This window comes from Pieris brassicae, chromosome 1 (genome assembly GCF_905147105.1).
Source record: "Pieris brassicae chromosome 1, ilPieBrab1.1, whole genome shotgun sequence".
Lineage (NCBI taxonomy): Eukaryota > Metazoa > Arthropoda > Insecta > Lepidoptera > Pieridae > Pieris > Pieris brassicae.
In genome coordinates, this window is record NC_059665.1 from 7,909,327 (window position 1) to 7,929,131 (window position 19,805).

The following is a 19,805-nucleotide window of genomic DNA, read 5'->3' on the forward strand; positions in this document are numbered from 1 at the left end:
CGTTTTAGAAACTGCAATTTTTACCACGATCTCTAGATGTTATAGTCTAGTATAGCATATTAAATTTATTATAGTATATATGTTTCATAATTTATAATATTATTGTCATTAAAGTTATATTAATTGATAATGAAATGTTATGAAATTTGTTACTTACTGTTTGACTTTTAGAAGATTTTGGTTGAGTGTTCGTTATTTTCTTTTATTTCAGGGTTAGTTTAACGTCTTCATTTCTATTTGCAATAAAATACGTATGAATAGAAAAGGTCCAAGAAAGCTTCCAATATAAAATGAACTCGTAGTGAGAAGCAATAACACACAATAATAGATATTAATAAAACCGTGTTATCTGTCGTGTCCTTCGGATATTTCGCGCTCAATATTTCTATTTTCACGAAGTTAGTCGATGAGGCAATAGTTTATAGTTCTATATTCTTATATATTTTTGTTATACTAAGTTGGATATCACCTCCGTGGGAGGGAACATGTAACACAGGAAAAAATTGGTAGGTACTCCTTAGCAATCAAACTATTATATCATGTTCCCAAAAATTCCAGAGACTTCTACTATTCTCAAAAGGTGGTGGAAGGTGATTAGATATTGAAAGGAAATCCGGGAGATTTTTAGTTATTCTCTAACTGACATATATGTTATTAATATGACAATTTTATAACAATTTAGCTGCCCCGGTGAACTTTGTTTCACCTTAATGTGATTTTTTTTGTTAGTCTACCGTTTTAGTACCAACATATGGAACATTTTTTCTATACCCATACAGACTGTTCACTTTTCTGGAGTAAAAAATAAGTAAAGTCAAAATATTTTTTTTTTTCAATTTTCCCATTTTTCTCTGCATAAAAACCTTCCAAGTCGAGGAATAATTTAAAAAAATACTCAAATTGGTTCAGCCATCTTCGAATTTTGAGCTTAGGAACATATTTTGCCATTCATTTTTATTTAGATAATTAAATTGTTAATATTTTGACATATTGCAGCAAGTTTGACATATCATATATTGTGCTGTTATTTGTCATTGAATTATCCATCTCATGTACAATATTAATGGCGAAGAAAGACCTTATTAAAAAAAACAAACACATAAATAAACGTTTAACGGCTATAAACACAATTTATAACAAAGAATTTAAGTTATAACTTATCGTTTCGATTTTCTAGCAATCAAAACAATACAATATTATTTGTGTAGTTTTATTTAATTAGAACAAAAACAAACAAAAAAATTCAATATGTGATGCATGCAACATTCGGCATAACGCAATAAATTTAATGAAGTATTCTTTCTCATATGGCATTACGTTCACAACAAATAAATAGCCTGAACAGTGAATCAATTAAAACGGAGAACAATTAAATGTACGTACATTTCGACAATGTTTGAACATTTTTCGTAACAAGAAGATTTTTAACTCGCCCCGAGCTTTAAAGCAGGTGATATTTTTTAAAATTTCATCCCCCGACATGCCACGTATAATTGAAAGCTAAATTAACAACGTTTTTCGGCTTTATTTCAGCCTTTTGAATACATATAACCGATAAATGCTTGATTAATACGCGGCTACATGGTCCGGTGACGTACGTGGCGAAAAACGTGAATTTAATTATTTATCGTTTAAAATTGATGCCGCATTTTGCTACGCAATATTAAATTAATAATACCTACTTTTTAACTAGCATATTTTTTTAATATTTAAGGGTATGAGCGGCTCATCACTTTCTAGCGATCTTTTGCGGGCACTACCTATAGAAAAATATAACAACGTCACTTCCTTGCTGCAAAATTACAAAGGATATACTCGAGATATTTCTTGAGGCTCCTTTATTTTATAAGTGCATGAATAGTGAATAGTCTATTGATATTAAAGATCTAATCAAATTTTGGTTTTCTCCAATAAAACCGTTCGCGGAAGATTTATTTATTTCTTAATCGCACACACGCAGTAAAATATAATAGAAATTTCATAGCAAAAATGAGTATAATGTAGATAAAAATTTGAAGAATTAGTTTTATTTTACGTAACTATGGCAATCTGTAAATGGTTTACACACAGATCCATACATAATTATTTTATTCTGTACTTTAACTATTACTCGTATACAGTTATAATTTATTTGGCATTAAAAGTATATATAATAAGACAATTTTTTGAAAAATTATTTATTTGTAATTAGTATAATTAGCAGTGATTACCATTTTTCCTCTTCGGTATCCTTTATGCAACTAGTATTACTTGGAACTAATCTAAAAACCGATTGTTGAGTCGACAATACTAATGTATTATCTCTATCAAAAGCGACACCATGTATGTTTTTCATATCTAAGATTTTTATCAATATACCTTTTCGGAACTTATATAAACCAACATTTGAACAGATATACATGTCTCCATAACTGTCTTCTGAAATCTGTCTTACAGATATTGACTCCTTAATAACATTAGCGATTCCTGTTGCAGCATTATATTTATATAGTCCAGTCTTATTCGAAAATATTATTTCATTATCATTACTAACATAAAAGTAATCAATTTGAAATTTTTCGAACTCTTTCACTTTAGCAAATTTATCGTCCACCCTCATAAACAATTGTTGATCTGGATAGTTAATATAGAATAGATTCCGCTTATAAAAGAGACCCCAGATATTTATTCCCTTTTGTTTATAGAAATCAGCTATAGTTGTTATCATATTGAACTTGTATATCCCATCACTTCCACCCAGGTATATATCATCATTCTTTTGATCTATAGCCACAGCGCAGCCATCTGCAATCCCCGCAATAACTGAGTAATCTTTCGTATCAATATTGTAATAAGCCAGTTGGAAATTAACGTCAGAATATGTATCTGAAACCGAAAAACTAAAGAGAAGAGTATTGCTGTGTCTATGGACGTTGAGATTAAATGCCCTTCCAACGTGTGACCAGAGAACTTCTTTATTGTACCATTTACCCTCAAATTTTATTATATTACATTCTTTGTTGGATAAACAATCGCTTAAGTATGATAATAGTAATAAAAATGATATCAGTTGTAGGTCTGAAAATAAATAACGTTTCATTAAATTCGTTATAAACAGATATGATATTCGTCGGGGAATTCATCAGGGATGTATACCACCAGCAGAAGAAGATATGCACATAAACAAAAAGAGAATGCATATACTAAATATTAAGACATTGACCGGAAATATTCTGGTGGCATATATTGTGCGTAAAGATACATGAAAAAATGTTTTTCTATATTCAATTATATTAATATAACTCTTCCATACGAATGTCAAAATATTTCCATTAACAAAATGTATGAATTGAATTAAAATCACAAAACAATTAGCCCATTCATATTAAAAAAATAATTAATCCTTCAAAAGCACATACCCATGACATTCATGTTTCACATGGCTTAATTGAAATAATAATTGAGATGAAAATTAATCAATTATAAACAGATGTTTTCAGTCACGCGAACTGTATTGGTATGAGATAATCACTGATGTTCATTTGACGATTAAATTATAACGTATTGATTTCATAAATATTTTGGTAACAAAATGATAACAATCTACATTGTGCATTTTAATGACGTCCCGTGGGGGCCTATTGTGTATTAACATTATGTGTCAAATGTTTTATTGGATTTAAAAAATTAAACAATAAAGCGCTTAAAAAATCAATAACTGTATTCATTAATCATCATCATCATCATTCATGTTATATAAACTTTCGCATTTTCTAGAATAACAGTATGATGTCGTATAAAGTAGCCTTACATTCTGTTAAATGATTACATAATCTTTTAGTCTATCGTCTTCGTCACCAATATTATAATCATACCAACAAGTTTTACTTTTATTGCTAGGAAGTAATCTAAATATTGTTTCTTCGTCTGAATACATTACGTTATCTCTTTCATCAAAAGTCAAACCAAATGCTTTTTCTATGTCAGCTACTTTCTTAACTCTACGATGAGGTTTATCTTCAAGGTACACTCCATCTGAAGCACAAATATATACATCTCCAAACGTATCATCTGCTATCTGCCTCACGATAATATTATCACTGAGAACTATTGGATGCTTAGTTAGTTTTTCAACTTTATACAATGCAGTTTTATTTGCAAAATAAACTTCACCCAGTTTTGATTTAAAGAAAATATCTACCTCAATATTTACAGCTTCTGCTACCTCAACAAAACGATCATTATAGTACACATACAGTTTTTGTGATGGGTACTCTATAAAGTAAAAGTTTCTTCGGATAAACAGTCCCCAAATGGATTTACCTTTCTCCGAGAAGAATTTTGCTTGTTTACTTGGAAAATCGTATTTATATATTCCATCATGCCCGCCAAAATATAAATCGTCATTACCAGCGTCATAAGCAATAGCATAGCCTCCTGGAACTCCTTTAATAATAGAACATTCTGGGTTTTTATCATCTTTTATTATGCTGAGATCACACGCTTTAATTTCGAAGTCAACTCCTCTTTTATTTTGCACCGTCTGACTAAAGAAAAGCGTCCTCGAATATTTATGCATAACTAAATTGTAGGGTCGTCCCAAGTTTTTTATGAGAATCTGTCGATCATAATACACTTGATGGAAAACGACGCCGTCGCAAGTTACTGTTTCATTAACGTTATTTTTTTCTGCCGAGTTGAGCGCAACGAACAGTAGTAGCAATAACATTTTATAGCGTTTAATTTACTTTTATATAGGGAGCAGAAGTTTTTGTCGGAATCCCTGTTTATGTTTCGCGAGGAAATTAGAATGTCGAGCGAAATTCGTTTTACGCGGTCCTCTGTTTCGCATCACATTTCTTCATTTGTGCTGAAATAAAATGCAAAAGTTATATAGCTAGCAGTGCTAAGACCATTAAATTTTAATAGGGGTAGTTTTAAAGCGCTCATTTTACACCTTTTTTATGGATTTATTTTATGATCTATTTTAATTTTTAATCCATAGATTTCACTGGGACACAACGTTTTCTAGTGAGACTTATTTGAAATACTATATTAATTATAAAATACTTTACCTATAAAATGATTTATAGAAATATAAATAAAACTTTATTCACATGTATTTTACACTTCTATTTCCAGACATTATCTTTTACATAAATCGAATCTGCGATATTTCAAACTCTCGGTAAGTAAATTAAACACTTGTTCATCGGTTAATTTCCTTAATAACTAAAAGTTTATTGCACTACGTATTGAATCTTGCTTGATAATGCTAATAAAATAGAATGTTATTCCAATGAAGAATGCATTTTTAAATAAACAATAATTTGTTATTAAAGTTTACAATGGACAGGCAACACGAGTTTATTTTTATAATTCAGAAATTCATTCAAACAGTCAAGATATATGGTATCCGTTCACTATACATTTATAATGACATACATTTCAAAAATCTAACTTTATAAATATATATATATATATATATATATATATATATATATTCATCGCATATAGTATTGACTGGCTGGCTGGTACGGGGCAGACACATTTCAGTAGGTATTTGTTTATTGTTTATATTGGTAAATTAGTAGACCAGTTATATTCCTACTTAAGACAAATTAAAATATAAAATTATCAAACATAATTAAAACAGGCTGTTGATAGGGTACGTACACATATATATCAATTATTCCAATCTCAATAAAAAGAATCCTGTACAATATTTAAGTATATTCAAGTCGAAAACTTCTTTACCAAAATATTTATTATGAACCACAATATTATCTTTTCACTTAATAGAAACTGGGTTAAGGCAAAAGCTCCATTATGAACCTTATGATGACACTAAACATTTAAACAAATTCTAGCTGGTCGTAAGTATATTCTAAAGACTCGTCTGTATTGTAAATTTCAATATACTTTTTATGAATGTACTGTGATCAAGTCCAGAGAGTGTTTTACTTTCTAGATTCATCAGAGTGATACACACAATATCAACTATTTCTGGCTTACAAATTAAGACTTTTTAAGTACTTGAGCTTGACATTCCATCAATTTTGTATTCGTAACAAATTTTATCATTAAATTTGTATTATTGAGGCAGCCCCCGCGAGTGCGAAGCAAAGGACGGTAGTACTTATAAAAAACTTTTTAAACCTAAATATTTAGCCACCTGGGTAATAGCGAAACTTTTCCCTCCATTTCGTAAATTGCCCGCCAAAATAAAGTGTCCCTTAGCACTTCTTTGTTTAAGTTTAAGAGAAAAGAGGCTTTATTACAAAGGATCTTGAAACTTGTCTCAATATAAGAGTTTTAGAAAAAACGCTTTGAAGCAAAAAATCTAAATTACTCGTTTGATCCGTGCGACTTTGTACGCGTAGAATTAGAATAAGATATAGTCGGTATTTTTTTAAAGGGATTTTTTAAAGTCTGAGTTAAAAATTACCATATTTGGATAGATATCTATAAATTACTTTTAAATTTTTAATAATAATAATAAATCGTGTATTTGCCAAGATAGTTATACAATTAAATCAAAAGGACGATAAAAAGGCATGCAAATGTCAATTTTTACTATGTCATACAATAAGAACATTAACTGCCTTAAGTTGGAGCGCATACAGAATACCAAAATAGAATAACACGACACCTCTATAACAGACTGTATGGCGTTTACCCCTACTATGCTTTAATGTACCCAACATTATTTGTCTTAGGGATGGGGTACAATAAATTGGAAACCAGACGGGACTTACTTGGTCTACTACGTAATGAAAGTCTTGTGGGGTGTAGTGTGCAACCCAAGTGTATTTACTCCAAGAACTGGGTTCCTTAGTACCTATGGGATATGTGCGACGGCGAAGGAATAGGTTATTTGCGATACCAAGGACAAGAACCATTCTGTTGCACAGATCCCCGTTATCCAGGACGTTGCGACTACTGAATGTTGTCTCCGACACAATAGATATATTTATATGTTCGCAGAGTGAATTCACAGTAGCGATATTGTGTAAGTTGTGTTTAATAATTATTATATACGTATTCTATTATATTTTAATTATTTAATGTTTCTTGACATTATCGTATTGGCATAGTCTGTCCGGATAATGTATGTATTTCTGTAATAAATAAATAAGTTCAATAAATAAATAATATCAAATCTACGTTATTTACAATTGGTGTCAAACTTATGGTCTAAATACTCGCCCACGCTATAAATGCACCTTGATTTAATTCGAATTAAATTTTTAAAGGCATTTAACGAATTCATAATTTATAATAAAACAACGTTGCCATGGTATATATATACGTTCTTAAGCAATTGCAAAGCCGGGAAAGCAATAAACTAAAATCACCTCGGCTGCTTACCATACTGCACTCAAACGCTTTCGGGATCACCTTTGCATTCAACCAGGGGCATATTATTAAAATATTGTATTGCGAAATAAGGCTTATTATATTCATGAGTTTTTTACCAATTCTTATAGAAAACTTAATTCGTATGAAGAATCTATATACACTGTAATTGTTATTGTACACTTTACAGTGTATACTGTACTGTACAATATACTGTATCACACTGTATGATACACATCATTCTTCTACAATTAAAAAAATAAAGCTCTGTTTCTAATTGAAAAATAACCTATACGACTTATTTCACGTAAAGATGGATTAATTCCATAGTTTGAACCCTACAAAAGATCTATAATACATACACATCACACACATATATCTATTTCATGAAAAACTTACAATATTTTACTTTTATATAAAATAGCTGAATAGAGCTAGAATAAGGTAAGTTACAAGATACCAGAAAATTTGCGCATATTCAAATTTTACCTACTAAAACATTAAAAATCCAATTTTTCTTTAATGTTAAGAGCACTGAATTAATTCAAAAATATAAATTTAAATGTTTCCCTTACATAATTGGTGCCAGTTTCCCGGCAATTGTCCAAATCAAATAGAAACTGAACAATGGAAACGAAGGAAATGTGTTTGCTCCGTCTCTCATTTCCTCTCTTTAAATATTTTTAAAGGGACCTTTTTTGTATTTTGTGACAACCCTAGAGTTGTGCCACAGAATATGTATCTTGGTAGAGATATACACGTAAGCCGTATTTTATAGAGACAACCTAATCATACTGACATTAAATTGGGTATGTTGTTTTAAGAAAGTGACATTTTGCAAATAGTTTGACAGTGGGGAGACGAGGTGTACCCATTTTTCTATTTAGTGTTTTCCTGGGACGAATTGTTAGCATTCTGTTCCTAACACACGTACTTGATTTTTAAGTCTATAAATTAGCTTTTAGCTCATACCATACACGATAGAGAAAAATCCGAGCATGAATTAGAATCGCAAACGTAAATCCAAAGGTCACATCCTTATATATGACAAATTTAGGTTCAAAGGAGACAGTGAAAAATTTAATTAACCTCATTTATAAAAACCCTTGATCCACGCCTCATTCGATTCGAACAAAGCCTGTACAGAATTAGAATCAAAGTCAACCCATTACTGAAACTGACAGTATTCCAAAGACAGCGGCTATTTTCCAGTAATTTACAAATACCCATACGCCCTTTAAGCTTAATCCTTGAATGGTTTACATGTTTGTCACAACGCGCACGTCCAGTCCTTCCAGTAAATCTTATTCAATGGCGAAACGTTTTGTCGGAACGTACGAATGAATGTGAATATCCTCCATTTGTTGGCAAATGTCTGACCTGACGCCTACCAGACATTTTTTCTAAGGTCCTAGAGAGTTTTAGTGACGTTTCTCTGAAACAAATTTGCTTTAATATTTTTCTTGATCTTCAAAAATATAAGTGCTCACAAGTTTTCATATTTTTTAGATATTGTTTTTCATTATGCAATTAGATAGTTACGTAGACTAGTAACGTAATACGGGACATTTCTTCACATTACCAAAGATAATTAGGACATTGCGGTGCGCGACCATATAAAAAAATGAAATATTTAATTATTATGAATAATGAATTATTGGAATTAAAGTAATATAACTAATTAAAAGCCAGTAGAAGTTGTATAATTATAATTAAAAATTTCCAAGTATTTAAAAATGATAAGCCATCCATATCCGTTGGACTTTGGTCGAATGAACAAACATCGTGAATAAAATTCTAATTACTACTGTTTTAATTAACATTAAATTTTGTTCACTATTTGGCACTTTAAAAATCTCACTTGTAATTCATGACGTCATACTCGCTTTTACGAAAACAAGAATTGGAGAGCGTCTGTCAACGAGCTGATTCATAATTTATTAATTATCTGTGCTACAAACACAGATTATGCAAACTGAATTTACAATTTATCCCTTTGCTGCGTGAACTTAAAATGGGTCATGCCAAACGTCATGTCATTATATTATATTGTTTTAAAATAGTAATCAAAAATAGTTGTATATTATTTTTCTCAAACTATTATCACTAATATTACTAATGAATTTTACAATTACTTCTTGTGATTTTGTTTGAAGACATACATAATCTTTACAATTTGTGCGGCTTTGGTCGTCGCGAGTCATTGATAATAGTGTTACCTCAATAAATAATAATTACTTTATACTAGTAACATACATTAGATCGCCGCTTTATAACATTTTTGCTTAATTATTCTGTTTCACCTTTTATATAATTTAGTAATATTTGCTACCAGGTTTTTATTTGACTCGTCTCTGAAAACAGTTCTTTTCACACCGGTTATAAATACTTAAACTAATAAACGACGAAAAACATGACGATTCCAAAATGCTTTGAGCTGATTTGATTATACTTTGGACTTCGAGTTATCGGAGATTTCGGGTTGAATCAGTAAAACGTGTGTTCAGGTTAGAAGAAATATATGAAAGACATGCAGATCTCTATATCCCATTAGGGAATGACAGATACCAAATATTAACCTTATTTTTGATACGTCTTAGTTTCGTATTATTAACCTAAAAGATTCTTGAAGTAACATTACGTAAACTTCTTAAAGTTTTAATAAAGTATTTAGTAGATTTATAATGTTTTGTAGAGGGTTTTGTGAAAGTCCGTATTTCTCAGCAGCACATTTGCCAAATAAATTGTTATAGAAGGCTAGGGAGGATCTATTTTTTATCGATACCTCAAATGTAATATTGTAAAACAAAATATGTTACTTCACTTTTAAAATAAATAGAATAAAACCTTAAAACTGTTTTTACACTTTAACACAACATTTATTTAATTTTAATGTTATTTTCTGTCATTATATTTCTATCTATTTTAAACACATAAATTTACTATAACTACGATATTCTTAACTTACCTAGTAATCATAATAGCTATTATTAAAAATTGATGAATATATAATTAAAACAGTTTGGTCCCTCTGGCAGCACTTTTATACTTATAGTATTACGATACTTATTTCTTTATATAGTATTATAGATTTTATATAAAGTCTTGTTATTGACAAATTATTGCAAACTGCCAAAAATATTAGTATGTAAAATTTTAAGAAGTGCTGGAATTCCAAATGTACGTTACATTTGTATCAAAGGTAGACCTTAAATTTTTCTAATTAAAAATGTCTAATTAATCGATCACTCATGGTTATAGTATACGCACCTTCGGTTAAGATAATTTATTGTCTGTAAATTAACTTGATTGTTAACAAGTATAATTAAAAAATCTCCTTTATCGATACTACAGAGCAACCCTAAACTACTAAAAGCAAAAAAGGTTGCCGATGTAACGTGATGCATGGCGCCAATTTTTAACACTCACTTATCCTAATGTACTTGCTATTATTGTGTGTGTGTCGGAAAAACATTAAATTTAATTATGTAAAATGCTTCGTCTGATATTCGAATAATAATCATTGAATCAATTTGTTTCAAAATTAGTTTGTGATATAATAAAGAATTCAAAAAAAATTACGGCATAATTAATAAAACAGAATTATTCGATGTTTTGTTCAAAACGTATAAAATCCTGCTCATTGTCCTAAAACAGGAATACTTAACATAGCATAACATAAAAGTTGCTACTTCAATAATATTACAAAACGCACAGTTTGAAACATATTATCGCTTAAATTTTACTGAGAATTTTCTTTCTTCGTGTAGTCTTGTACTAGTTAGTGAGTAGCGTAATATTAGGTCCTTACATATGAAATTGGCGTTTTTTATGGGAGAAACAAAAAGTCGAATATTTTTAAATATAATATATTTAATTAATCAAAGTAGGAACCATTGTTTTCTATGCACTTTTGCCATCTCATAGGTAGTTCATTGATCCCTTTACTAAAAAAACCAGTCGGACGGGAATCAATAAAATCTGTGAAGGCGATTTGGACTGCCCCATCAGAGTTAAATTTTTTCCTTGCAAGAAGTTGTCCAAATTTCGAAAAAAATGGTAATCTGTTGGAGCAAGGTCCGGGGAGTACGGACGATGTCTTAGACATTCCAATTGAAGCTCTTCTAATTTGGTAGCCGTCTGTTGTGCAGTGTGTGGTCTAGCGTTGTCATGAAGTAGCAGTGGCGTGGAGCGATTGACCAGCCTAGGTTGTTTAGCCGCTAGCTTTTCCATCATGGTTTGCAATTGCTGACAATAGACTTCAGCCGTAATAGTCTGGCCAGATTTGAGAAAACTGCAATGAACAATACCGGCACTAGTCCACCAAACGCTTATAAGTAACTTTTTTGGGGTTAATTTTCGCTTGGGGTAGGATTTGGCTGGCTGGCCAGGATCCAACCATTGCGCTGAGCGCTTCCGATTATCGTAAAGAATCCATTTTTCATCACAGGTAATGATTCGGTTTAAAATACCTTCATTATTGTGCCGGTTCAGTAATGTAACGCAGCAGTCGACGCGCGTTTGCCGGTTTGCTTCAGTCAATTCGTGAGGTACCCACCTTTCAAGCTTTTTAATCTTTCCAATTTGCTTTAAGTGAATTAAAACAGTTTTATCACTAACACCGCAGCCTGCAGCTAACTCGGACGTGGTTTGCGATGGATCCACTTCCACAATAGCCTTCAATACTTCATTATCAACTTGGGTCTCAGGCCGTCCAGGGGGCTTGTTTTGCAGGTCGAAATTTCCAGAACGAAAACGTGGGAACCAAAAACGAACTGTGTTTTCTTTTGCAACATGACCGCCAAACACATCATTCACCCTTCGAGTCGTTTCCGCAGCACTAGGTGCCACGGCGAAACTCGTACTCGTAAATAATGCGATACTTTAAGTTTTCCATTTTGTAAAATGAGTGACGCAAACAGAAAAAAACAAATGAATGACGGTCATCGAAGCACAAATACATGAGTAAATAGCTGTTTGAATTTTGAATTTGGAATTCCTTACCAAAGAGGAGAACATCGTGATTAAAGTGGCCAGTACGAAATACGTCAATTTCATATATAACCTAATAGTTTTCAAACTATAACAACGTAACAACAGTATTTAGACATTTAAAAAAAGAACGAATATTTCAGTATCCGGTTTTGTAAACGGTCAAAATGAAACCGGAAGCAAATAGTCTCTAAGTAATTCTCATATCTCAATACATAATTTAATAAAAATCCCAGTAACAAGGTAAAATGTATCGAATGTTATGACAATTGTGTTACGCGGTTTACCCAAGTAATTGCGATCTGTTTTCATAGGAAATGGGATTTCGGGGTAATCTTGACGGAAAATTAAATAAAGGATAATAAGGCTTCTTGTTGTTCTACCTTAAAAATGTAGTTAGGAAACGGGCGGTATTATTATTCATACTTAATATAAAGTCGTAATTTTGTTTTAGGCACTTTTGAAAGAAAACATACTGTCAATATTAAAATTCAATTCATATTACAAGTAATTTTCTTTGTATTATTCTTATAATAAATATTTTATTCGGCTTTGCCCAGCGTTTTAGGGTGACGTCATTAGACGTAGACGATATATATGTGCAATTTCTTCAATGTGATATTATTTAGATGTTATTTTTTTTGTTAATGTAGTTATGAATTTCTTGCCCTGTACTCATATCTGGAAGAAATCACTTGTTAATTATTGAAATATATATATTTCAATGTATATATATATAAACTAATTTTTCATATACATATCATTCTAATAGAATGAAAATTTCCGATTTCTTTAACCATTCACATTGCATTCACGTCTTTCGCGTAATTGAAAAATAACACCTCCCTTTCGTTTAGGAACCTTTAATAGGAAAACTACCTAATAATTAATTACGTGGATATAAAGGTTTGAGAGGTAACCTTAATATTTTTAATTTTTAATTTTTAACTACATCGGTTTACACTATACAATCATATATAATTAAGATCGAAAGTTGTGAATTGTATTTTTGTACTAAACTCGGGACTTTCTAGGAAATGCAGAGGACAAAGGCATAACAGGCGAACGTCGTAGTAAATGAACGGCCGAACCTATAAGTTTATATATATATATATATATATATATATATATATATATATATAATTATATATATATATATATATATATATATATATATATATATAATTTGTGTTTATTAAGAAGAATAATGAAACGTGTAGTATTCGACAATATTAAAAATAATCACACGTAAAAGTTTCGAAATTGAAACAGCTAATACCTCACTTAATAATTCTACTTACAAATGCTATTTACTTAAGTGATACATATATATAAGTTACAGTTACCGACGACAATATAGTCGGGGAATTAGGTAAAGAATATATTTATATTAAAGAAAACGTTTGATATTTTTATACATATCTAAAATAACCTAACCTAAAATATCTCTTCCAAATAACCATTACTTTCCGTTTCGTTCTTATCCAGTAAATTTATATCTATTATAAAAGAAATTTATTAAATTACTTTACGTATTCTGTTTACATTCAATTTTAGATTGCGGCGATCTTTATCAAGTAATTAGCTCGAAAGAAATTGTGTTTTGATATCATGTATGGAAATTTATGAGATACAGAGAGAAATTATGTCGTGAAATAAATAAAATTCTTCATAAGTATATGTTTAAATAGTATTATGCAATTTTTTTACGAATTGCACTAAATTTTTATACAAATGTATTTAATAGATTTTTACAAAATGGGGTGACAAATCATACTCAAGCAATTTAATTGTATATTATCTATCAAGTTTTTAAAATTTTCTTAACCTACATACTCAATATAAAAAAAAAACAAATTTAAAAAGTTTGGTGGTACCTTTAAGCTGGTAGCATTTCTTCGCTGTATTGCGATACTTATTCGATGAGGAGGAAATAGTTCTACATTTTAAATTATTTATAAAACTATATAATAACAAGTCAGGTTATTTACTTTGTTCTAGATGTTCGTTCTATTCACAATGTAACACTCGCACAAGATGCTAAGTTTGATTAAAGAAGTTGAGGAATCATAGATAGCGAAACAGTATTACACACGAAGTTACTTGTTCATCTGGTGTAAATCTAAACTAAGTTGTTATATTTCGATATAAATGTCATACAATGTATAACCACCTTACCTGTGAATATGTTCGTCATACGTCTCCAAGTTATTTAGGTGTTAGCCTAGCGTGCTCGCCATTGAAGGGATTACGCGTTATCTGGTCAAGTTCGTAGAAAAGAACTTCCTCAAATAAATTATTTAGTTTAAAAATTAATGTTTTATACTGTGGCAGCCTAAACTTTTTAAAAGGACCTTAAAGTATTCACGTTAAAGCTGATCGAAGCAAGATTTGTAATTAGCCCAAAGCCCGATGGGGGCATTGACCTTGGCTTGGACACTGCTGGCTCTAAGAGCCGGATATACCCGGATCACGGACGTGCGCGTTTCCTTCATTAGAGATATATCACCAGTACGATAAGCGTAAAATAATATTGTTTTAATATTGAAAAGTGTTCTAAAGCTAAAATGTCAATGAACTACTTTTAAATATCGAATTGAAAAAGCCTTTAAGAAATAGAATAATAAATACGAAAGTGTGTTTGTTATTTGCGTTGTTATGAACGGAGATATTTTTTTGGTTTTATAGAGGTGTGAGGTGTGATCTGTATTTAAAATAATGTAAAATAAATAAGAATCGTCACATTTAGGGTCTGATTCTATAAAACCTATATATATACTAAATATCGGTTTTATATACGAAAGCTTTAAGAAATAAAATTTGAGGACTGTAATTTTTTAGAATCATTGAAAAAGTACCTTAATCCCTGTGGAGAATTCAAGAAAACTTACAAAGATTTATGTAATTTTCAGGTTTTTAATCTAACTTCGCTCAGTTAATTTAATTGGGAGCCAGTGGAGTGCATAATATCGCTTTGTGCCAGTCCTTAAGTCTGTCTGTCCACTCTTATTTGGTTGACCTGGATTCTATAGTTTATATAAAGATTGAGAAACACCGGGTGTTCATTAAGGCTTATGAAGTCAATTCGGCGAAGACACCTAGTAAAATTAATATTTTAACATTTACTGGTGTATACTATTTATACGAGACCCGATGCAAAATATTTCGTCTAGTATCACATTTTCTGTGATATTTTTTCTAACTTCATTATTTTTGTAAATCTATATAAAATATAACTGTTGTTCTACTATCACATGTCGCGATACTTATGCCATTTTTTATTATGAACCAATAATTTTGGCTTTTTAAATTTAAACATCTTTTTTAAATTCGAAGGAGTTTATATATATATATATATATATATATATATATATATATATATATATATATATACATAATTTACATTGAATTAATTTGTGCATTTTCTTTATTCACTTTTGTTATAATTTATTAATGCTTAAACGTACTTCTTTACTACTCAAAGTGTGGCGTGGACTCGCGAGACAAATGAACGCATATTTCGACGTTCTTTGGCTGCTTGATAAACAGCCACTATTAGCTCGAGCAAGCCCTTGTCCACGGCGACCTTCCAGCGATGTCTGATGATTTCTTGATGCGATAGGCTGATGACCAATTGGTATTTTCAGATATGGCTCCTGAATCCTATGATCTGATGTTTAATAAAATGTGACAAAAATAAACCAAATAAAATGTTTTATGTAGACGTAACCTAGTGCAGCCCCATAAAAATCAGAAACTAATTCATGGTGTACCACAATCTTTATCCCCGTTTTTTATTAAGCGCAAATGTAACAAAGAAAAGAGAATGCTTAATCCGTTACTAACAGAGAGTTTACGTTGCTATAAAAACGTTTCGTTACAAATAAAACGGTATTACTGCTGTCCACTTTTATTTCTGTCATTTACGTTTACGGTTATAGTCTGTGGAGAATACTTTCTTAAATCGCAGATTTTAGTTTTTCCTTAAAATATAGTAGGTAAAATTAAAATCAATCAATGGCGCTACAACCTTTTAAAGTCTTGGCCTCAGATTTCTATATCTGTTTCGTGATCATTTGTTAAACTAATAGGCAAGTAGGTGATCAGCCTTCTGTGCCTGACGCACGCCGTCGACTTTTTGGGTCTTAGGCAAGCACGATGTTTTCCTTCACCGCGCGAGCGAATGTTAAATGGGCAGAATGGGACAATAGAAAGAAAATCCATTGGTGCACAGCCGAGAAAATATAGTAGGTACTGGGTCAAATATTGTTTATAATATTTTAAAATGATTGATTTATATATCTCTTTACTAAACCGGCCTGATTCGTTATCACAGAGGTGATTTGCAGAGCAGCTCCAAAATCAACAAAAGATTAAATATAGCGGAGACTTTAACCAACTTTAACTGAACTTTTACCAATTCTTGATTGTAGTAAATGGCGGTAAGTGTAAATTAAGAAGTGTTCATAATATGACCCATTTGAATAAGTGATATTTTGTGAGCTTTTAATACACGCAGACGGTATCGTGTATAATACTAACGATAAATTAGACAAATTGATTAGAAATTTTAACTCGTAGACTTGAAAGACATCAGTGCGTACACAATATTAGTCCAAGGCGCGCCGTTAATAGCGCGTAGTAAAGTATATTCTCTATGTTGTAGATGTCGTATCGAGTGCATCACAAAATAAAAACACTATAACATATAATAAATAATACTATAAAAATTCACTTAAACACTTCAAATACAAACTAACAAAAACTTAAAACATATATTTTGACAGACGCCATATTGTGATTATGTTGGCAGCTGTGTTCCCACAGTTGTTAAATCTTATTTCTCAAATTCGCGAACACTTTATATATGGCCAGAGTTAATAAATGAAATTAATTAAAATTGGAACGGATGTCATTTATGGCCAATTGTAAATTACTGAAATGTAACAATAATAAAAAAAATAGAACAATAGATAGAATATTTTTAATATTAGGTTTTTGTAACGCAAGTCAAAACAAGATTCATTTTGATTGTGGTTTTGATTTTCACGTTTAGAATGTAGTTAACGTAATTTTAAATCACGAGCTACTCATAATAAATAATTACATTAATAATGAGGGCCATTAATTAGTAACGTTAGTAAATTAATGTTTGATGTTTAAGGTAGCCATTAATTGACTTTTAATGAGAATTGACAAAGGTAATTCTGGAATGACGTTTTCATACGATCCCGTCATTCAAGCGGAAATATTAAAAGTTTTATCATCCATTCAGCATTAATAAAGATCTGTATTTTACATTACGATTATATCTTTAAAGCACTTTACATTCTTTAATTTTTTATGTACTGTATTTTTGCTAGAAGTCACACCTGTCAAAATTCGTCGATAATTGTCAGTATTTTTTGAGAATGTGGATCATGGAAAGTTGTTTAAAAAAATATATTTATGCTTACTTCAAAATTATTTTCCTAACTCGGATCGGTGACCTATGAATTTCAAATCACGGATTACCTGAGTATTTTTACATTAATATCCAAAAACCTCTATAATTTCAAATCTAACACATATATCGAAGATCCTGAATTTGATACCCGGTGAAACAATTCAACTTTCTCGTATTAATAGCCGCGAAGATCAATAAAAAACCAAAACCATTTTCTTATGGGTATTAAAAAGAGGTATTTAAATAGGTTCTACGATTTATTTCTCTGATTCGTACCGCAATTATTTCCATGCGTTTAACTACTCAACAGAGACCTAAATGGAACACGTAGTAAAACTACCAAAAACCTTCTTTCCCGTCCCACGAGACGCAACGGAATTGCTTCAATCTCGTCTGGTCCCGGGAGCCTAAGTTTAATTCAGACCAGAGTGAGTTAATGAGTTATAACGCACTTGCACGCTTCTTGTAATTAACATGTAAATACACAATTACTTTGGTTCAAAGTTGCCTCCCTGTGGGAATGTACTTGTACTTAGTAGTTCAATTTAACCGTTGTCGTAGGGCAATTTTAAGTGGTTGTAGTACGAACTGTTAAGTACAAAGTTGGAAGAGAGCGAACTAACTTTTATATTTGTTGTTATATTTAAGACTCTGTTTCTTTTTACTACATTTTCCGTATAATAGGATTGTATATTACTTTGATATACAACGTAGCTCTACGCCGTAGCAGCCGTAGCGTAGTAGCTTCGTGGTAAAAACAAAGTTGGAATTTTATTTATTTATATTATCTCGCCTTTTTCCCGAATAGAGACCACGGATATCTATTTGTTATAATCCTGATATACCTCCCGCTTAATCGACTTTAATGAGAATAACCACGAATGCTCGATGGTTATGGGTACTTATAACATGTCCCTTCTCTAGTACCTCCTTCGGTCCTCTAGACTTCGGTCCAGGTATGTACGACAAGGAATGCCCTACTGGATTTTACCATCCACGGTTGCCTTGTATATTCTACCAACTAACCGCCCATTTTTTATATGGTAAAAAGGTAAACGGGAAGGAGCTCACCTGATGTTTAGTGATACCACCATGGACACTCACATTGCCAGAAAGCTAGCAAGTGCGTTTATCCATCCATTTTATATGGCCAAACCAATCAGAAACTAATACAATATTCCAATGCCAACAATTTAATTGGATTAATGTATTTAATTTCATATATAAATAATTGATTTTTTTATCACGAGGCACTTTACTTGCTTTTCAGTTGCGGTGCATACATAATCCGTCCATCTTTTAACTATTATGTGTAGCAGAATTTTGTTTTTAAATGTGTGATGTAACCTGGCTGGTTACGTTAGCTTTTCATAGACAAAGGCGTAGCTAACAAAGCTAGGTAGAATAGGCAGGAGGTTGACTATGTTTAAATTTATAATTTACCTATATACCGAGAATACCATACATATTAAGAACAAGTGTTATGTTCTTGTTTTTCTATATATTAAATTCATTAATAACATTATTATTGAACTATAATTCGTATAGCGTAAAAATGAGTAGAGCTATACATAAGTTTGACAAATGAAATAATAAACAATTCGATGCACATGAAACAGTTCACGCGTGTTATTTAGAAAAAGTACCCTTAATGATGGCCCTTTTCACACAAAACATGTCAAGGGTTTTTGTTCTTCAAGCCTATTACCGAGTAATGTACGTTTTTGAGTAGCTACTATTTGGGGGACGGCTCGATCTTTGAATTTTGGGAGCCCCAATCATTACATTCCTGTTCATAGTCTTTGTTAAAACGCAATGGTTTAAACTACTAACAACATTGGTAATATGAGGGCATATTTAAACTTGGTAAACTATTATATATTTGAAATATTTAATATTCATAATATGTAACATGCATTTATCTAATCTGTGTTATACGCTTGTGTTGATCTTGATCCCTTAGATTTGTTCCAGATAATTTTTATTTAAGGCATGACATGGCTTTTTTCTTTGCCTAGCAAACGTTAAT

General features: G+C 31.0%; 2 protein-coding genes across 2 annotated transcripts in view; one reads left to right on the forward strand and one right to left on the reverse strand.

Moving 5' to 3' along the window:
• LOC123715223 (alpha-2Da adrenergic receptor) overlaps positions 1-19,805 on the forward strand; it is a 161,181-nt gene that overhangs the window by 134,420 nt on the left and 6,956 nt on the right. The window lies entirely within an intron of this gene.
• On the reverse strand, positions 2,196-3,483 carry LOC123715233 (ommochrome-binding protein-like). Its single transcript, XM_045670167.1, has 2 exons — positions 3,399-3,483; positions 2,196-3,057 (listed from the first exon to the last, which is right to left on the reverse strand). The coding sequence occupies exons 1-2, from the start codon at positions 3,409-3,411 to the stop codon at positions 2,207-2,209; spliced, it is 864 nt and encodes a 287-aa protein (XP_045526123.1). The 5' UTR covers positions 3,412-3,483; the 3' UTR covers positions 2,196-2,206.